Source organism: Kluyveromyces marxianus, chromosome 6 (genome assembly GCF_001417885.1).
Source record: "Kluyveromyces marxianus DMKU3-1042 DNA, complete genome, chromosome 6".
In the NCBI taxonomy this organism is placed as follows: Eukaryota; Fungi; Ascomycota; class Saccharomycetes; order Saccharomycetales; family Saccharomycetaceae; genus Kluyveromyces; species Kluyveromyces marxianus.
The window spans coordinates 571739-588744 of record NC_036030.1 but is presented as its reverse complement, the minus strand read 5'-3'; the positions used below and the strand labels follow the sequence as shown (position 1 = coordinate 588744).

The 17006-nt window shown below is 37.7% G+C and overlaps 8 protein-coding genes across 8 annotated transcripts; 3 read left to right on the top strand and 5 right to left on the bottom strand.

Moving 5' to 3' along the window:
- Positions 1-162: 162 nt before the first annotated feature.
- Positions 163-1947, bottom strand: RIB2 (bifunctional protein RIB2; the record flags this gene model as incomplete). Its single annotated transcript, XM_022820944.1, has 1 exon — positions 163-1947. One exon carries the CDS (start codon positions 1945-1947, stop codon positions 163-165), a length of 1785 nt encoding a protein of 594 aa, XP_022677356.1.
- A 182-nt stretch (positions 1948-2129) lies between these two features.
- Positions 2130-3287, bottom strand: INP54 (phosphoinositide 5-phosphatase INP54; the record flags this gene model as incomplete). The annotated part of the gene is made up of 1 exon (XM_022820943.1): positions 2130-3287. The coding sequence occupies one exon, from the start codon at positions 3285-3287 to the stop codon at positions 2130-2132; it is 1158 nt and encodes a 385-aa protein (XP_022677355.1).
- A 383-nt stretch (positions 3288-3670) lies between these two features.
- On the bottom strand, positions 3671-6238 carry GPR1 (Gpr1p; the record flags this gene model as incomplete). Its single annotated transcript, XM_022820942.1, has 1 exon — positions 3671-6238. The coding sequence occupies one exon, from the start codon at positions 6236-6238 to the stop codon at positions 3671-3673; it is 2568 nt and encodes an 855-aa protein (XP_022677354.1).
- A 719-nt stretch (positions 6239-6957) lies between these two features.
- MET22 (3'(2'),5'-bisphosphate nucleotidase) lies at positions 6958-8049 on the bottom strand (the record flags this gene model as incomplete). Its single annotated transcript, XM_022820941.1, has 1 exon — positions 6958-8049. The coding sequence occupies one exon, from the start codon at positions 8047-8049 to the stop codon at positions 6958-6960; it is 1092 nt and encodes a 363-aa protein (XP_022677353.1).
- A 328-nt stretch (positions 8050-8377) lies between these two features.
- SLM3 (tRNA-5-taurinomethyluridine 2-sulfurtransferase) lies at positions 8378-9625 on the bottom strand (the record flags this gene model as incomplete). Its single annotated transcript, XM_022820939.1, has 1 exon — positions 8378-9625. The coding sequence occupies one exon, from the start codon at positions 9623-9625 to the stop codon at positions 8378-8380; it is 1248 nt and encodes a 415-aa protein (XP_022677352.1).
- Positions 9626-10312: 687 nt separating this feature from the next.
- Positions 10313-13258, top strand: DBP10 (ATP-dependent RNA helicase DBP10; the record flags this gene model as incomplete). Its single annotated transcript, XM_022820938.1, has 1 exon — positions 10313-13258. One exon carries the CDS (start codon positions 10313-10315, stop codon positions 13256-13258), a length of 2946 nt encoding a protein of 981 aa, XP_022677351.1.
- Positions 13259-13563: 305 nt separating this feature from the next.
- Positions 13564-15141, top strand: PRP9 (SF3a splicing factor complex subunit PRP9; the record flags this gene model as incomplete). The annotated part of the gene is made up of 1 exon (XM_022820937.1): positions 13564-15141. The coding sequence occupies one exon, from the start codon at positions 13564-13566 to the stop codon at positions 15139-15141; it is 1578 nt and encodes a 525-aa protein (XP_022677350.1).
- Positions 15142-15409: 268 nt separating this feature from the next.
- On the top strand, positions 15410-16753 carry CDS1 (phosphatidate cytidylyltransferase; the record flags this gene model as incomplete). Its single annotated transcript, XM_022820936.1, has 1 exon — positions 15410-16753. One exon carries the CDS (start codon positions 15410-15412, stop codon positions 16751-16753), a length of 1344 nt encoding a protein of 447 aa, XP_022677349.1.
- Between the last annotated feature and the right edge of the window lie 253 nt (positions 16754-17006).

Sequence of the window (17006 nt, the reverse complement as noted above, 5' to 3'; positions counted from 1 at the left end):
ATACACACTCATACCTAAAGCTCTAGCCGAAGTGCAGCTCAGATGATGTGGTTTGTAAGAGTGAACTCTGTTATATTTTAAATATCTAACAGAGAATACATTTATTCTTGATAATTTATAAACTATATATAGTACGTACAACGAAAGGCATGAAAAGTATATTCACTGGTCATGGCCCTTACATGCGACTTCAAGAATTTCTTTCTCATATCCAGGAATGAGAATATAGTCAATTCCATGTTGGGCCAACTTTTGATAGCTGGTGTTATTCTTGACAAAGATATCTGGCTCCATTACCCCAACAAAAACAGTTTTAATGGCGCTGTTGGTATCGATAATTCTATCCACACAAGGTAAGTTTCCGCTCAATCTTAAGGAGCACGGTTCCATTGTGGTGTAGATAACTGTCCCTTGCGGAAGAGGAGCATTGTCATGTTGAGCGGAATATTTATCCAATGCACATTGCTCGGCATGTGTGTTACCTGGTAGCTCCCTTGAATATCCAGAGGAGAGGATCTCTGTTCCATTTACTAAAAGGGCACCAACATTGAAAGCTGTTTTCGTTTCCCCACATTTCTTTGCCTCTTCCAAAGCTTTCTCCATGTACATGCGATGTGGTTCTATGGCCCAGTCAGGAAAATCAGTTCTGTAACTCCATAATTTATTTCCATTTTCATCAATTTCTGTAGATTCGTATCTATAGGCATGTAACCATAAATCCAAATCATTAGGACCTGGATCCGTGTACAATTCTGTATCACATATATCACACTGTTTGTTGAGCAACACTTCACCTTGGGAGTCCGGGTGTAGCCAGCTCTCTGCAGATTCTGTTTTTCCGACTTTGTCTAATTTGTCAATGATCTCTGAATAGTCTCCAGTGTAGCTTTTTCCCAGTTCTGGTCCCCAGATATTAGGATTTGAGTATATTGGGTCATTTGCAATCGGATGGCCTAAAGATTGAAGATGGACTCTAATTTGGTGCGTTCTTCCGGTTAAGGGTTTGCATCTAACAATACTCGTCTTACCATCGTAGCTAATCCTTTCAAAGCTAGTACGGGCCTCCTTAGCACCTTCTTCATCTATAGAACAGGTTACGTTGAGACCAACTTTAGGATCTACTGTTCTAAGTGGTTTATCTACAATTATCTTTCCGATCGGAAACTCCCCTACAACACGAGCCACATATTCTTTACTAACTTCTCTTGCTTTCATTTGATCTGCCATTTTATCTGCACCCTTTGGATTCTTTGCCAAAAACATCAATCCGCTGGTTAAACGATCGAGCCTATTGCAAGGATGAACTGAATATCCTCTTTCCTTTTCCAATAATTTTGTAATAGTGTTGAACCGGTATCTCCCAGTTGGGTGCACGGGGATACCGCTTGGCTTGTCTATAACGAGCAAATCATCATCTTCAAACACGGTCTTTACTGGTCTTGATGTCACTGGAGGTTCATGTCTGTGAATCTCATGCACAATGAGATCCCCATTACGAACGATACTATCAAGGTTAGCTACATTTTCATTAAGGTAGACCTTTCCAGCAGCTATTGTCTTTCTGTAATACTCCGGTGAACGATCTCTGAACTCATCTATAAAGATGTCTATGAGCTTGCGATCCCTCCATCTTTCTTTACAGAACGTTTTGTAAGTAAAGAAGTATGGCTTTATTTTCCTCAAAGGACCTTCGATCTCTACTTCATAATCCGGATCCATTTGCTTCTTTCTAGAGTGGTTCACATCCTGAATTTTCAATTGAAAACCTTGACTATCACGCATTTTGCCAATTCCTTTGATATTCTTTTTGCTCTTCTTGTTCTCTTCCAATGATACGGGATTTACTGGTCGTTTCTTTGCCAAATCCATCTCATTGATGATGGGAGTTGCCATATTTTGCGCCGTATTTGAAGCTGCCTTTAAATTTCTAGGACTAATTATTTTCATATACTGGCAAAAGGTTTGCCGTCAATCCGTACTAGCCTCCTGAAATACTTCTTGTGTCTCAGTTCTTCTACCAATAATCAATTAATGGTGAAACTTATTTGTGAAGTTAAAAAGATTTAAAGAAATACAATACTAATACAAAAAACTGAAGGTAAATAAGAAAGTTATGTATGGAGGTCTCTTCATGCTAACCAGTAGATGGAGAAGAGAGTTATGATAACTAGTAACCACTTAGGGTGCTTACAATATAACCAACCGGAATATCCCATAATATAATCCACTATTCTGCCACAACTAAGAGAAAGGGAACTGACTGATGACGTCGGTAACAACTTTTCTAATTCGTTAGTTTCTTCACCTGTATCAGTAATTTCCTCAGCCTCAAAGTCTGATACCGCTTCGATATGCGGTAATTCTATTGATAAAATAACTGGTTGATGATCGGTAAAGTGGAATTCTGGGGTTCTTGGAATGGCTTTGTATAAAGATGTTGTTGCCTTCTCGTTGTTAGAATAGAGTATTCTGTCACACCAAGAAGGTTGACGCTTAAAATTGTACGTTAATGGATCGATAGGTGGGAGAGCCTTGCTGTCCGCGACATTGTATTTGAATGTTGGAGGGAAGAGAATTTCTGCTTCCTTGAAATTCTCAAAGGCTCTTCCTGTTTTTATAACGTCTTTCAATTCATCGCATTCTTCTAGTAATTGTGAAATAATGTCTGGATCCATATAATTGATATCACCAAAGCGTTTGTTCAATCTAAAGTTTAGATCACCAATAAATATAAAATTGGTGCTGTCTATATCACCAAACTGTTCTCGTAAGGATTGCATTATAGCATGGTAATCCTGGATACGCTTCTCCAAATTTATCAAGCCTTCATTTGCTGCCAAGTGAGAAGATAAACAGGTAATCGTATCAACTACACCAGAACGTTTTATAGTAAATTTAGTGGCAGTAGCACCTTTCAAACTTGAATAAAATGCCCCACATCGAACATTTCCTTTCGTAACGTTACTTAACTCATATTCGTTTCTGCAGAACACCATGATGCCCATTCCTCCTAGACAGTTAACATCAACACACTTGAATACCGATTCATCTGTATTTATCCTTTCCAAAACTACTTTTGATACCCCTCTTAAGTATTGTAAGCATACATTGGGAAAAGATCCTTCCCAGATTGAAACCAATTCCTGAAATCCTAAAATGTATACATCGTGATGGGATATATGTGGTATTAACTGTTCGATCAACGACTTTTGTGCTTCGATATCTTGAACTGGAAATGCTTTCGCACAATTAAAAGAGCTCGCAAACACTCTTATCGGATCACTCATTCTTTTAAGTACTATAGATCGCGTAAAACTATCACGGTAAAGGATTTGTTTTTGGTGTAACTTACCGGACTAAAGCCATTCGTGTTTTACCTCTAATTTCATGTGTTTCTTACAAAATACGTGATGTTATTGATGCCCTGCTTCCCATAAAGAAAAAAAAAAAAACAAATATATGAAGCATAAGGATTCAAGGTTTGACATTGTCGAAGCGTAGAAAGATGAGGAAGAAATAGCATAAACTTTAATTTTTTGTAAAAAGATATTATAGTTATTGAAATATATTAAAATGGGGTAAATTGTCATTAAATATTAGATGTATGTATGGATGTTTTCGGTACTATTTTAAAGTGTATTATTATAACGGGTATTTTTTGGTCCCAAAATTAGTCCTTCAAGAAGGAGAGCAAGTCAAGCTCCTGCTCGCGCGATGATGACGTTGAATTTAAGTTGGTTCTTTCTACACCAGGACCAATACCTGGTAGGTTCGACCTATTTGTGACATCCGAGAAATCCATGTTTTTTATACTAGAAAGATCCAAAGATTTACTGTAATGAAAAGCAGTGATTGAAGACCGTTTGCTGGAAGGTTTATCATTTTGAGAACCATTCAGTGACGCGTTGTTTGTAAGAGAATAGTTAGGTTTGAAAATTTGGTTATCGTTTGCTTTACCCAGATTCATTGCATTTTCTAAGCCTGGAATTACAAAGTCATCAAGTTGGTCTTTGGTTCTCAAGTAACGGTCAAGTTCATCGAGATCAATACCTTCTTGAAGAGGGAGAAAATGAAATATTCTCCATAAAATTGGAATCTTCACCTTTTTGAAGTATGGATCATACTCACAATCTGTACTACCAGAAGAAGACGAAGAGTTATGTTTTAAATCAGTAATGGGCTTATTAGTAGTAGAAATAGAGAAATTCTTATCTGGGTGAGTCCCATAATATTCGTTCCAAAAATCTCTGTCTAAACAATGATCTTCATAATCAAAGTCAAGCTTCCCCAAGCCTTTCACGAACCGAAATACGTACCAACATGCTCGTTTCCATACTTGAGGCTTATGCTTCCAACATTCTTCCCTCAACCATCTGCCACGATAATACCATCCGCGCCTACCTAACTCGCTGCTGGCCAACTCAGTGATAACTGTCTCGCCAAGTTCTCCTTTGAGTCTGTACGTATTTATAAGTTCCTTTGATTGGATGCAAGCCCAGGAGTACCTCCAAGGCATTTCTCTGAACATAAACACGGCAACATCAACCACCCCGTTCAAGGGTTGCATAAAAGTTGCAATGTACGCCAACCAGACAATAGGGCCATGATAAATTTCGTATCTATATTGAGAACAATCGACAGCAAAAGGAAAAACCCAAAGTAATAGATATGCGACCGGATATATAAAAATTGATTTCAGTTGTCTTTTTATTTGGTCCCTTCTATTCTTAAACTGAATATAGGTCTGTGTTTGAAATTTATGTTTCACACCAGTTACTTCATGTTCAGGTACGTGCTCTAACTTTTCAGGGTCCATGTCAAAGGTGCTAGTTTCCATTCCACTCGGATCCTTTGGACCAGGCTCGGATAAATCCCAATTGATAGGCGTTTTGACTGATTTGTTTGAAAGATTTGGTACCTGGTTAGAAAGAGATTCGGGAGATAAAATATTTTTGGATGATGAAGAAATATGTGCAGGTAAAGGCTGAGCTATTCCACTGTTATCTATTGTTGCTTTTTTGGTTTCTGATTGACGTGGGTAATTAAAGATATGCAAACCATTATTGTTATCACCATTATAACCGTCCTCTATGTCAACATCGTCCGGAACATATGTAAATTTATTAGAGAAGACATCCTTCAGGTCATTTTTAGTAGTTAGACCTGGCGTGCCAGCACGCGATGCACTTTGTTCCCTATCTAACTCCTCTTCGTGACTTTCGTTATCGTCGTATATTTGTAGGAAGAAAAAGCCTGCAATAGCTGCAGCTATCTTCCTCAGAAAACGAATTGTTGCTATTGAAAAACGTGTGATTAAATTCAGAGGTCCTTTTAACGAGGCCTTTCGAAGGAGAGGTTTTTGATTAGAGTGCTGAAATTCTCTTAGTTCTGCTTTGATCTTTCTGCTTTGTCTTGTAACGAATGTGTAGATGCTAATGTAAAGTGTGCAAATTGTCAGGAAAATGAAGTATCGTGGTCCCCAACTTAAAACTAATTTATACCATACTGGCACTGGGGGAAGGTAGCACCAGGCGCTCAAAGGTTTATATCCTCCCATCTTCGCCTGAAAGGAAAAGTGGTAATTATTATTATCAAGTATTACATTGGAATCCTCTCTTATGACTGTTTCGTTGTAATCTTCAAAGTTGATAAATGCTAGACTTGCCAATACAGTAGGTGTTAATGCTGTTAAAGGATACATGAACCGCCTCCATCTGTAAAAGCCACCTTCCACGTTTCCGGTGTTAGGGTTCTTCCATTTCCAGTTCGGTTTAAATATCAATATGGCAAAATGAATGGCAAAAATGAAAATGGCAATATCTGCTCCCTCTGTGGCATATGCAGTAAGCCATCCTACCGTATTATAGAAACCAGGCTTTCCATATACCTTGTTATCACGAAGTATCACCACGGGGTATATTAATAGCACAATAGCCTTTAGAAAATCACAAATTAACAAAAAGAGAATTAAATGATGTCTGAACACCTTCCGTCGCCTATCTATCGATCCAAGCAGATATAAACCCACTATGCATGCAACTATGGAAGATACAGAAGCAGAAATGGCGATAATTCGAAGTTTCCGCAACTCATGCTTCGTAAATGTAGAAAAGAGTCCCGGAAGACCCAATACTTGATTCACTGTAGTAGTATTCAAGTGACTATAACGCATAATTCTTGTATGCTCCAGCGTACCAGGACTTAATGAGCTGTTATCACAACTAAGCGACACGTTCATCGTTTGTGCGATATCCTATTAGACAACTGAATTCAAACGAATCACACTAATATAAAATGAACAGAGCACACTGGCCAGCCTAGGCTCTGCTCGATAACACGCTTCCAAACAACTTCTGAAACCGTCTTAGCAGTTGCAAAATAATGTCCTTCCAGTGTAGCTGATGCTATACTCTTTCTCTTTTAAACCGGGTTTCTAAACCTTCTTCTTACAACGATATTAACGCCGTTACTCCCAAAGAAGCCCGATTTTGATCTTGTACCTTTTTAACGTGCCAGTACTCTCTCGAATATCGCTGAATGCTAGTTTTATAACTAACGGTACAATATTCACTTGCTAATACATAGAGTAAAAGAACAAGTCTTCGCTTCTTCTCTCTTTCTTCAAATCTGAATCCTATTTTTTTTTTCTGAATTCTTGTATAATAGACTGAGAAATGGACAGATTCCGTCGTTATACACAACTTTCTGAGAGTTTAGTCCGGAGAGGGAAAATATTCCGAATGACAAGGGTTCAGCATAAAAACTGGATCCTAAAACTCGTGCGCTGCTAGTGATTTGGAATAGGAAGCTCATCGCTTTGGAGCTGGAAGTAAGAATAAACCCAATTAGACATTAACTAACTGTGAGCAGCTGTATATGATTAAATTCCTCGTCATGAGAAATCCTTGGGAATCATGCTCTAAGTACTTAGAAGTATAAAAAAAGCGTTCTGTTCTATTATGTAGATTTGTTAGAGAGGATGTTTGCTGATGTGGTGACTACTCTTGTGTGTAGAGCTTGTGGACCGCAGGAGGCGATGATACCCTTCGTTTTTAGAGTCCTGCCTTGACCAAAGTCAAGGGGGACATTTTGGAGTGCGTCTGTGTGGATTCCGCCTGCTTCTTCAACAATGACATTTCCTGCAGCGTGGTCCCAAATCTTTTCGGAATACGACATTTTGATTGGCAAACGGAGGTATAGATCACCTAGACCCATGGCGAGAACGCAATACTTCACCTGAGAGTCAAGGTGCTGTGACTTGGTTACGCCTAGTTCGTTTTTGATAATAGCTTGTTCATCATGAGCAGAGTGCGACTTTTCAACACCTTCCAAAGACACTAAATCGGATGTATCTTCTATAGATCTCACATGTATCGGCGTCCAGTTCGATTCAGTTGTTACTGAATATTCTGCACCATTGCCTCTGACAGCTCTGAAAATATAGCCGGCCGGTAAGTTATCACTGGTATCTTCGGCTCCAAAGTTGGACAATTTTAAATTAGGGCATCCAATAACTCCTACCACTACTTTCCCATCAATGACCAATGCCAAACAAACGGCAAATTGTTCTCCTCTCAAAAATCCCTTGGTACCATCAATTGGGTCCAAACACCAGAATCTTCCTTTGTTTCCTCCAGCATAGTTACCAAAATCAATTACTCTCTTAACTTCGTCGATCGAGTTTAGGGGAAAATCTTTGTTGATGAAATCAACCTTTTCGTCTCCATTTTGTTCGATATCACCAAAAACCTTTGGGTACTCTTCATCATTTCCACGAATCGTATTCAAAATCTCATCGACAAATGAGTCAGTCAACCCAGTACTAGATTCTTCACCAACAACATTGTCATTAGGAAAGTTAGCCTTTATTGTATTTATGATGACTGCCTGGGCTGAATAGTCACCAATCGTAACAGGACTGTTGTCCGATTTTGTTATAGTAGAATTTTCATCAGAAATAACTGCAGATTGAACTCTTTTCGTTAACAATGAAGCTTTGCGCACAGCTTGGGTCGCAACGGCAAGCTCTTTCGAAAATTGAACAGCCATCTTTATTTGCAGGTATAGTCAAAGAGTATAATCCTCCGCGACTCTAAATATCAATTGATAGAAATGGAAAAACTAATGATAACAAATATTTTACTAACATTTGAAAATAAATATATAGCGTGTGAAGTTTTGTTGTAGTCATTGTTGTGAATTAAATAAAACCTTTATTCTACCTCATCCTCTTTATAATAAAGTATGTGGCTGTTCGATAATATTTTTTTTTTGGAATTTTAGTAGAGCGATATCACGTGATAGCTCTCTTTAGATGATATGTACAAAAGGTGATATATAGTATATATACAAGGTAATAATATATTTACAAGGCTTTTTAATTGACTGAATCAATGATGCCACTACCGAGAACTCTGTCATTAGCATATAGACAGCAGTACTGGCCTGGTGCCATCGCCCTTTCCTTGGAAGCTAGTTTAAGCGAAAATTCGTTATGGTTGACCCACTGATACGCGATTGCTTTAACTGGTTTTTGTAGCGATCTAAACTGCATGTACAACGTTCCATTCTTGATACTCTCGTTTAGCAGGCTATCTGAAAGATTTTCCTGCGATAATATCTTGAAATGCTTTACGTGTACACTATCGCTGTAAAGTTCCTCATTATCTCTGCCTTTCACAATGACAATTTCGCCAGTATCACGACGTTTATCACTAACATACCAAGCACCTTGGTACCTAGGATCGCCCTGAGGTAACGACAACCCAATCTTTTGACCAATTGTATAAGACCACAATCCGGAATGTTGGCCCCATACCTTCTTTTCTCCAGTTTCTCTATCTATAGTGACTATATTTCCTGGCTCTGACGGTAGATACTCTTGTAAGAAGTTTTTGAATTTCCCATGCTGGGAGTTATTCACAAAGCATATTCCTTGGGAGTCTGGCTTAGTAGATGTATGTAAGTTTAGTTCAGATGCCATATCTCGCACTTCTGGTTTCGTTAAATGTCCGATGGGTAAAATGATCTGCTTTAACGCAGAAACTGGAACTTGAGACAAGTAATAGCTTTGATCCTTCTTTCCATAAAATGCTCGTAGTAAATGGTTATTATCCTTTTCTTTAGAGTTCTCGTACTCTAAAACACGAGCATAGTGACCCATTACTAGCCAGTAGTTATCCTTCCCAAACTTTTCGTCGAGATGATCCATTAAACTGCCAAATTTCACAAACTTATTGCAGCCAACATCGGGGTTGGGAGTATATCCAAGATTGTATTGCTCAAGCATAGGCTCAAAAACTTTGAGCCAGTAATCCTTCTCGAAATTAACAAAGTCGATAGGAATGTTTAAATGTTTAGCTACTTTCTGGGCATCTTTCCAGTCTCTTTCATAACACGGTTCCTCTTCTGGCTTCGTTAAGGACTGATCTTTTCCCCAATTCTGCATATAAACACCATGTAGGTTAGGATAGCCTGCAAATAAAGCAGCACATAATGAAGAATCAACCCCGCCAGATATTCCCACCACTATATTATCGAACTTTGAAGGCATCTTCTGTAACTTGTATCCAGGAACAGTTCTGTTCCTACATATTTCCACAAATTTCCTTCCGATTTTTGACATATTACTACAGAAGATTGCAATTTTATATCAGTTTTGTGATTCAATGTTTATATCATCCTCCTTAGAGACTGGATTTAGTATTAATTAACCTTTCCAAAGTCACTTTATATGCACTTTGAATGCATCGACTTTACTTCTCATGGTCTTACATATAGATTTATTTGACATATTACTACTATTGTTAATATTTCATGCAGTTCGAAAGAAAAAAAAAAAACTACTAGAACTAATAGATGTTTATATCTGCATACGCACAATGTACATACAAGTTATTTCACAAGATATCACTGGTATTCAAATGCTTGGTTTCTCATTTAACATTGTAATATACCAGTTGAATCCCAAATATATCTTTAGTTCGCCAGGACGTGCCATTACTCTCTAATTATATACTATAGTCTATATTATTCTGCTCTTTAATACTTATCTATTTCTTTTTCTGAATGAAAAATTTGAAGAATCCGAAATTATGCGATGAGATGCGATGAGATGCGATGAGATGAGTTGAAAGGAAAGAAGTAGCAAAAACGATATACCAATAAGACTCCAAACACTATTTGATATTTATCCTGATAAATAATCTGCTGTATTCGTTTACTATACTCCACTGTGCTGTCTTTTTTCCAGCATCTTAAAAAGAATAGAACAAGGCAGATAAGGTTTGTACGAATATACAAATAAGTGAAGATGGTTGTATCAAGGAAAAGAACTCGTACTCTAGAGGAAGTGAACTCTTCTGATGATGAGGATGCTTACGATATTGCAGGTGATATCGCATTAAATGTTGACAGCGATGAAGATGATATTTCTGGGGATGAGAGTCAAGAGGAAGGTCCAATACAAGATGTCATTGAGTTTTCAAGTGATGAAGATGAGAATGAGAATGAGAATGCTCATAAGAATCAGAAAGGAAAGGATAAGGGTAAATCCAAGCAAGCAGCAAAGAGTTCTACTTTAACTGCTAATAAAAAGTTCCCAAGTCTCGAGCTTTCAGATAATGAAGGCGGGAAAGATGACGAGTCCGATGATGATATGAACGATTATTTCAATACTACATCAGAGGCCGCTTCCAAACATAAGAAGGGTTCATTTGCCAGTTTTGGTCTATCTAAGCTAGTTCTAGTGAATATTTCAAAGAAGGGATTCAGACAACCCACTCCAATTCAAAGAAAGACTATTCCTCTAATTTTGCAGAAACGTGATATCGTGGGTATGGCACGTACTGGTTCTGGTAAGACAGCAGCATTTGTATTACCAATGATTGAAAAGTTGAAGGTGCACTCGGCCAAGATTGGTGTAAGAGCAGTTATTTTATCACCCTCAAGAGAACTAGCGCTCCAAACCCACAGGGTTTTCAAAGAATTTTCCAAAGGCTCTGATTTACGTTCTGTGTTACTTACCGGTGGTGACTCCTTAGAAGATCAGTTTGGTATGATGATGGGTAACCCAGATGTTGTTATTGCTACTCCAGGTAGATTTTTGCATTTGAAAGTCGAAATGAATCTCGATTTGAAATCCGTCGAATACGTTGTTTTCGATGAAGCCGATAGATTGTTTGAAATGGGTTTCCAAGAGCAATTAAACGAATTACTTGTCGCTTTCCCAACTAACAGGCAGACTTTACTCTTCTCTGCGACGTTGCCATCTTCATTGGTTGATTTTGCAAAGGCTGGTTTAACTAACCCTGTACTAGTTAGACTTGATGCTGAAACAAAGATCTCAGAAAACTTGGAAATGCTATTTGTGTCCATTAAGAAGGACGAAAGAGAAGCCAGTTTACTCTACCTATTACAAGAGGCTATAAAAATTCCGGTTGCAACAGATGAAGAAATAAGGAAGCTCAGACAACAAAACGAACTTGATTCTGATAGTGACGACAGTGACTCAGAAAAGAAAAAGAAAGCTAAGAAAAGTAAGAAGTTAAAGAGGCGACTACCTAGTGCGAACGAAATGCCCTCCGAAAAAGCTACCATTGTTTTTGTTCCTACAAGGCATCATGTTGAATACGTGACTACTCTTTTGAAGAATTGTGGTTACTTAGTCTCTTACATCTATGGTACTTTGAATCAACACGCCCGTAAGCAACAACTCTATAATTTCAGAGCAGGTCTAACTTCAATCTTGGTTGTTACAGATGTGGCTGCTAGAGGTGTTGATATTCCGCTATTGGCTAATGTCATTAACTACTCTTTACCAGGATCTTCTAAAATTTTTGTTCATCGTGTTGGTAGAACCGCAAGAGCTGGTAATAGAGGTTGGGCATTCTCCATCGTATCTGAAAATGAATTGGCTTATCTTTTGGATCTTGAATTATTCTTAGGTAAGAAGATTCTACTCACTCCAATGTATGAGGCATCATGCCAATTGCTAAAGAAAAAGGCTGAGTCTGAAGGTAATTTCAACTTCACAAACCCAAAGATTTCCTACACAACTAGAATGGTACTTGGGTCTTGTCCACGTCAAGAGCTTGATAATATGGGTGAACTATATAACAATATGCTCAAATCTGACTTTGACCTAAAAACTATGAAAGGTGTAGCAATGAAGGCTGAAAAGTTATACTTTAGAACTAGAACACCAGCATCTGCAGAGTCTGTCAAAAGATCAAAGGAGATTATGAGATCAGGGTGGGATGAGCAAAATCTATACTTTGGTAAGAATGCTGAGAAGGAAAAGCTTGAATTCTTGGCTAAGTTACAAAACAGAGCAAAGAAAGAGACTGTCTTTGAATTTGCTGGTAATCAAGATGATGAGATGTCCCTTCTAATGAAAAAGAGAAGGAAACAAATTGCACCAATTCAAAGAAGAGCTAAAGAAAGACAAGAACTTTTGGAGAAAGAAAGAATTGCAGGTTTAAGACATAGTATTGAAGATGAAATTCTAAAGGGGGAAGAGAACGAAGTTGGTTACTCTGTTTCTGATGAAGTTTTAAAGGAATTCGAGGATGCAGATGCTCTTCTTCAAGAACAAGAAAACAACAAGAAGGCAAAGAAGAAGAGTTTCAGAGATCCAACTTTCTACTTGTCTCATTTCGCGCCAGCAAATGAAATTCAAGATAAACAGTTGCAAATATCAAGCGGTTTCACAAACGATGCCTCTAATGCGGCCTTCGATTTGGGAGGTGATGATAAGGTGCAAGTTCATAAGCAAACCGCAACTGTAAAATGGGACAAAAAGCGTAAGAAGTACGTTAATACTCAAGGGTTGGACAACAAGAAGTATATTATCGGAGAAAGTGGTCAAAAGATTCCTGCAAGTTTCAGATCTGGTAAGTTCCAAGAATGGTCAAAAGCAAGGAAAATTGCACCACTCAAGGTTGGTGCGAGAGAATCTACTATACCATCTAACCTACTTGCAGACCCAACAAGTTCCTCGACTGAACGTACCGTCAGAGGTAAGTTCAAGCACAAAATGCAAAAAGCACCAAAACTACCAGACAAACATAGGGATGATTATGCTATTCAAAAGAAAAAGGTGGAGGCTGCTTTGGAAAGAGGTGTTAGAGTTAAGGGTTACAATGGTCCTGGTGTAAAGCCCGAGTTGAAGTCTGTCGATGAAATTAGAAAGCTAAGAGAAATCAAAGAAAAGAAAAAACAGAAGAACGCTCGTCCATCTAAAAAGAGAAAATTCTAATCCACGTAGCATAATTTAACTCAACTGTATAATTATTTAGAAGCATAGAGGTTCAATCCGTTACCAAAACAAATAAAACCCTTTTCTTGGTACCTAATTTTTTTACTTTTGACAGTATATCCTAGGTGCACCAGCTTTAAGCTCATTCTTTTTACATTGTACAAGAAAAAGTGAATTTAAAAAAGAATGTTAAGAACTACTAACATTGATATGCTAGTTTAAAGAAGGAGCCAACAAGTGTTGCCAGAGTGAATTTGTTTCCTAGAACTAATATATACGTTGCGAACTGATACTTTAATATCAACATGCCTAACCTATGTTTTGAGCAGAAGCGAGGTATATTAGAAGAGTTAGAAATTATAGAAGATGCTATTTCAGCTAGGCTACGAAGAAACCCGGAGATCTTCTACAAGTTCAATGATACATTACGCACTCTAGGAGAATCACATCTTGAAGTTCCAAAGTCAGACGTAACTTCAAACAGGATATACAAGTCAAAGAAGAGCAAGAGGTCACGTAAGCAAATGAAGGCACAAGAACTAGAAATTTCGTTATTCCTAGGAAGATACAGGAAATTATTAAAATGTTTACAGCAAGATAGTCTCAACCCTGTTCTAGTTGACCAATTTAAAGATGATGATCTCACTTTTGAAAAGTTCGAGAAGATAACGTCAGAAATTATAAACAACAGCTCCCAAGAATCTCAGTCTTTAGAGGAAACTAAAAAGAAGTACCAAATGTTTTCAAGTTCCATTGGAAACACCAAGAATATACTATCTTCATTTGGTCAAATAATTGATGTTCAAAAATCTTTTGATAGAAATGAATACTTCGGTATGTATTTGGAACTTTCGGGACTCTTTTCAAGCTGGCTTAATATTATAAAAAAGGCAGATTATACGATGACTATGTTTATTCATTTACTACAGTCTTTCACCACCTATGATTTTTTGTTCAATCCACTTATAGAAAGAAACACTAAAGAATACCGACTTCTAATAACGAATGTTGTGAAATATTACAAATCTTTCTTCTCAAAAGCCTATCCGTTAATAGACAAGGAGATTTTATCCAAAAAGATACAAGATGATTTCACTAAGTATATTTCAATCGGTATTCCTGTACCTCAAAGCTCAGAAGAAGGAAAATTGTTCTGTGTTGTTGGGGATAAAGAGTTTGATAATCAAAACGCTCTAAATGATTACCTAAATTCTAAAGCTTATGCGGACATCTTGTCAAAAAACAGGAAAAACCTGCTTGGAGAATTCACATTCCACTTTTACTCGCAGTTCTTTAGTAAAGAGCTACAAAACACCTTATCCTTTGTCGAAAGAAAGTTGGCATTCACGGATGAAGAACTTCGTGAAGAAATGGACAAGTTACAAGAGCAGTATGAATCTTCGTTATACGGTCCAGATGAAAAGGAAGACAAGCCCGCTTATCAAGAAGCAGACGATGAAAAAAAACAGACTAAAGAAGTAGATCCTTCGAACCCATTTTCTTTGCCTCTTGGACCTGATGGTTTCCCTATACCCCGTTGGCTATACAAAGTTCAAGGATTAGATGTCAAATACACATGTGAGATTTGCGGAAACCAAATCTATCACGGTAGGAGAGAATTCGAAAAGCACTTCCAGCAAAAAAAACATACAGAGGGTTTAAGATCGCTAGGAATTACACCCTCCCCTGCATTCAAGGATATCTCGACTATATCCGAAGCCAAAACCCTATGGGAAAGTATGAACTCGAAGAACTCATCTAACAAGATATCTGCGACACCAGGACTATCTGCAACTGCTATGGCCTTGGAAGAGGAAGATAGCGAGGGCAATGTTATGAGTTCTCAAGTATACGAGGAATTGAAGAAACAAGGGCTTTTGTAACAAGAATTATAGTATCACTATATGTAACTCATGCATGCATGTGCCTGTAAGTGCCTTAGATTAGTGAGCCCTTACTTTTTCACATGTCACATGATCTGAATCTCAAAGAAAATTATCGATCATGAGAATTCTCATACGTAAAAGATAAAAACCATCGCCATAAAGCATTGTTAACCTTTGCATAGCAGATTATATATCCAATCAGTAGTCAAGGGAAGAGGACCGTTGTATTATTTCAGAACTTTTACACCAAGAAAGCTGAATAGATATGGCAGGTAAGAAAAAGAGCCACCGCACCCATCCAGGGTCCGCTGCTTCTTCACCTCAGAAGAGTCGTAAAGATTCAGAATTGGTGAATGAAACTCATCATCGCCATCAGGAGAATGAGAAAGCACAGGAGAAAGCTGTCAGTAAAAATGAAATCAAAAAGGATTCAAAGCTGTACAACTTTGCTGTTAGAACAGTATGGACTTTTGTTATGATTGCAGGGTTTTTCTTCATTTTAGCCTCCGGTCATTTCTGGTGTATTATACTTATATTGGCATGTCAAATCGCTACTTTCAAAGAATGCATTGCTGTCACTGGTCGCTCTGGTCGTGAAAAGAACTTGCCTTTGACTAGAACTTTGAATTGGTACTTTTTATTTACGACTATCTACTACTTGGATGGTAAGTCTCTCTTCAAATTCTTCGATGAATCCTTTGTGAAATACTCGGCCTTAAACTTCATTGCATCCAACCACAAGTTTGTCAGCTACTGTCTTTATGTGTTAGGATTCGTTATGTTCGTTTGTAGCTTGAGAAAGGGGTACCTCAAGTTCCAATTCGCCTCTCTATGCATCACCCACATGGTTTTGCTATTGGTAGTTTTCCAGGCACACTTGATCATCAACAATGTTATAAATGGACTAATCTGGTTCCTATTGCCTTGTGGTTTGGTTATTGTGAATGATATTTTTGCATACTTGTGTGGTATCACATTTGGACGTACCAAACTAATTGAAATCTCGCCCAAAAAAACCCTTGAAGGTTTCCTTGGCGCCTGGTTCTTCACTGCAATTGCTAGTGTCTTGCTAACCAGATTATTAACACCTTACTACTATATGACTTGTCCAGTCACAGACATAAAAACGAACGTTTTCACTCCTCTCACTTGTGAATTGAATCCAGTCTTTGTTCCACAAGACTACAGATTGCCACCAATCATCTTCGAGAAAATTGGGATTGAAGTTGTAACTCTTAAGCCAATATATTTACATGCGTTAAATTTGGCAACCTTTGCCTCCTTATTTGCTCCATTTGGAGGATTTTTTGCATCAGGTTTGAAAAGAACCTTCCAAGTAAAGGACTTCGGTGATTCGATCCCTGGTCATGGTGGTATCACTGATAGAGTTGACTGTCAGTTCTTGATGGGTTCATTTATGAATTTGTACTATGAAACTTTTATTAGTGAAAACAGAATTACGGTTGGTACAGTTGTGTCTACTATCCTAATGAACTTAGACCCAGCTGAAATTGTCCAATTAATTCAAACTTTGAACAAGGCCTTGTATGATAGCGACATAATGAAGAAAGATGTCTATGATAAGATCACAGAACTTTACAATTCATAAATCCTAAACACGAGGATTTGAAGTCAGTATATATTATGCTGCTTTCAATCCCCTCACTCAAAAAAAAAAAGTATATTGCAAAGAATTAGGCGTTTCACATTAACCCTCAATTATATCTTCTTTGAGTGTTTCTTGAATTGAGTGTAATCTGTTCCATATGGCCTTGCGTCAAATTTTTCAATATATTATTTATGAAATAGCGTGATATAAGCATATCCAATATAACTTTGAATACTTTATAATCCTTTAACTT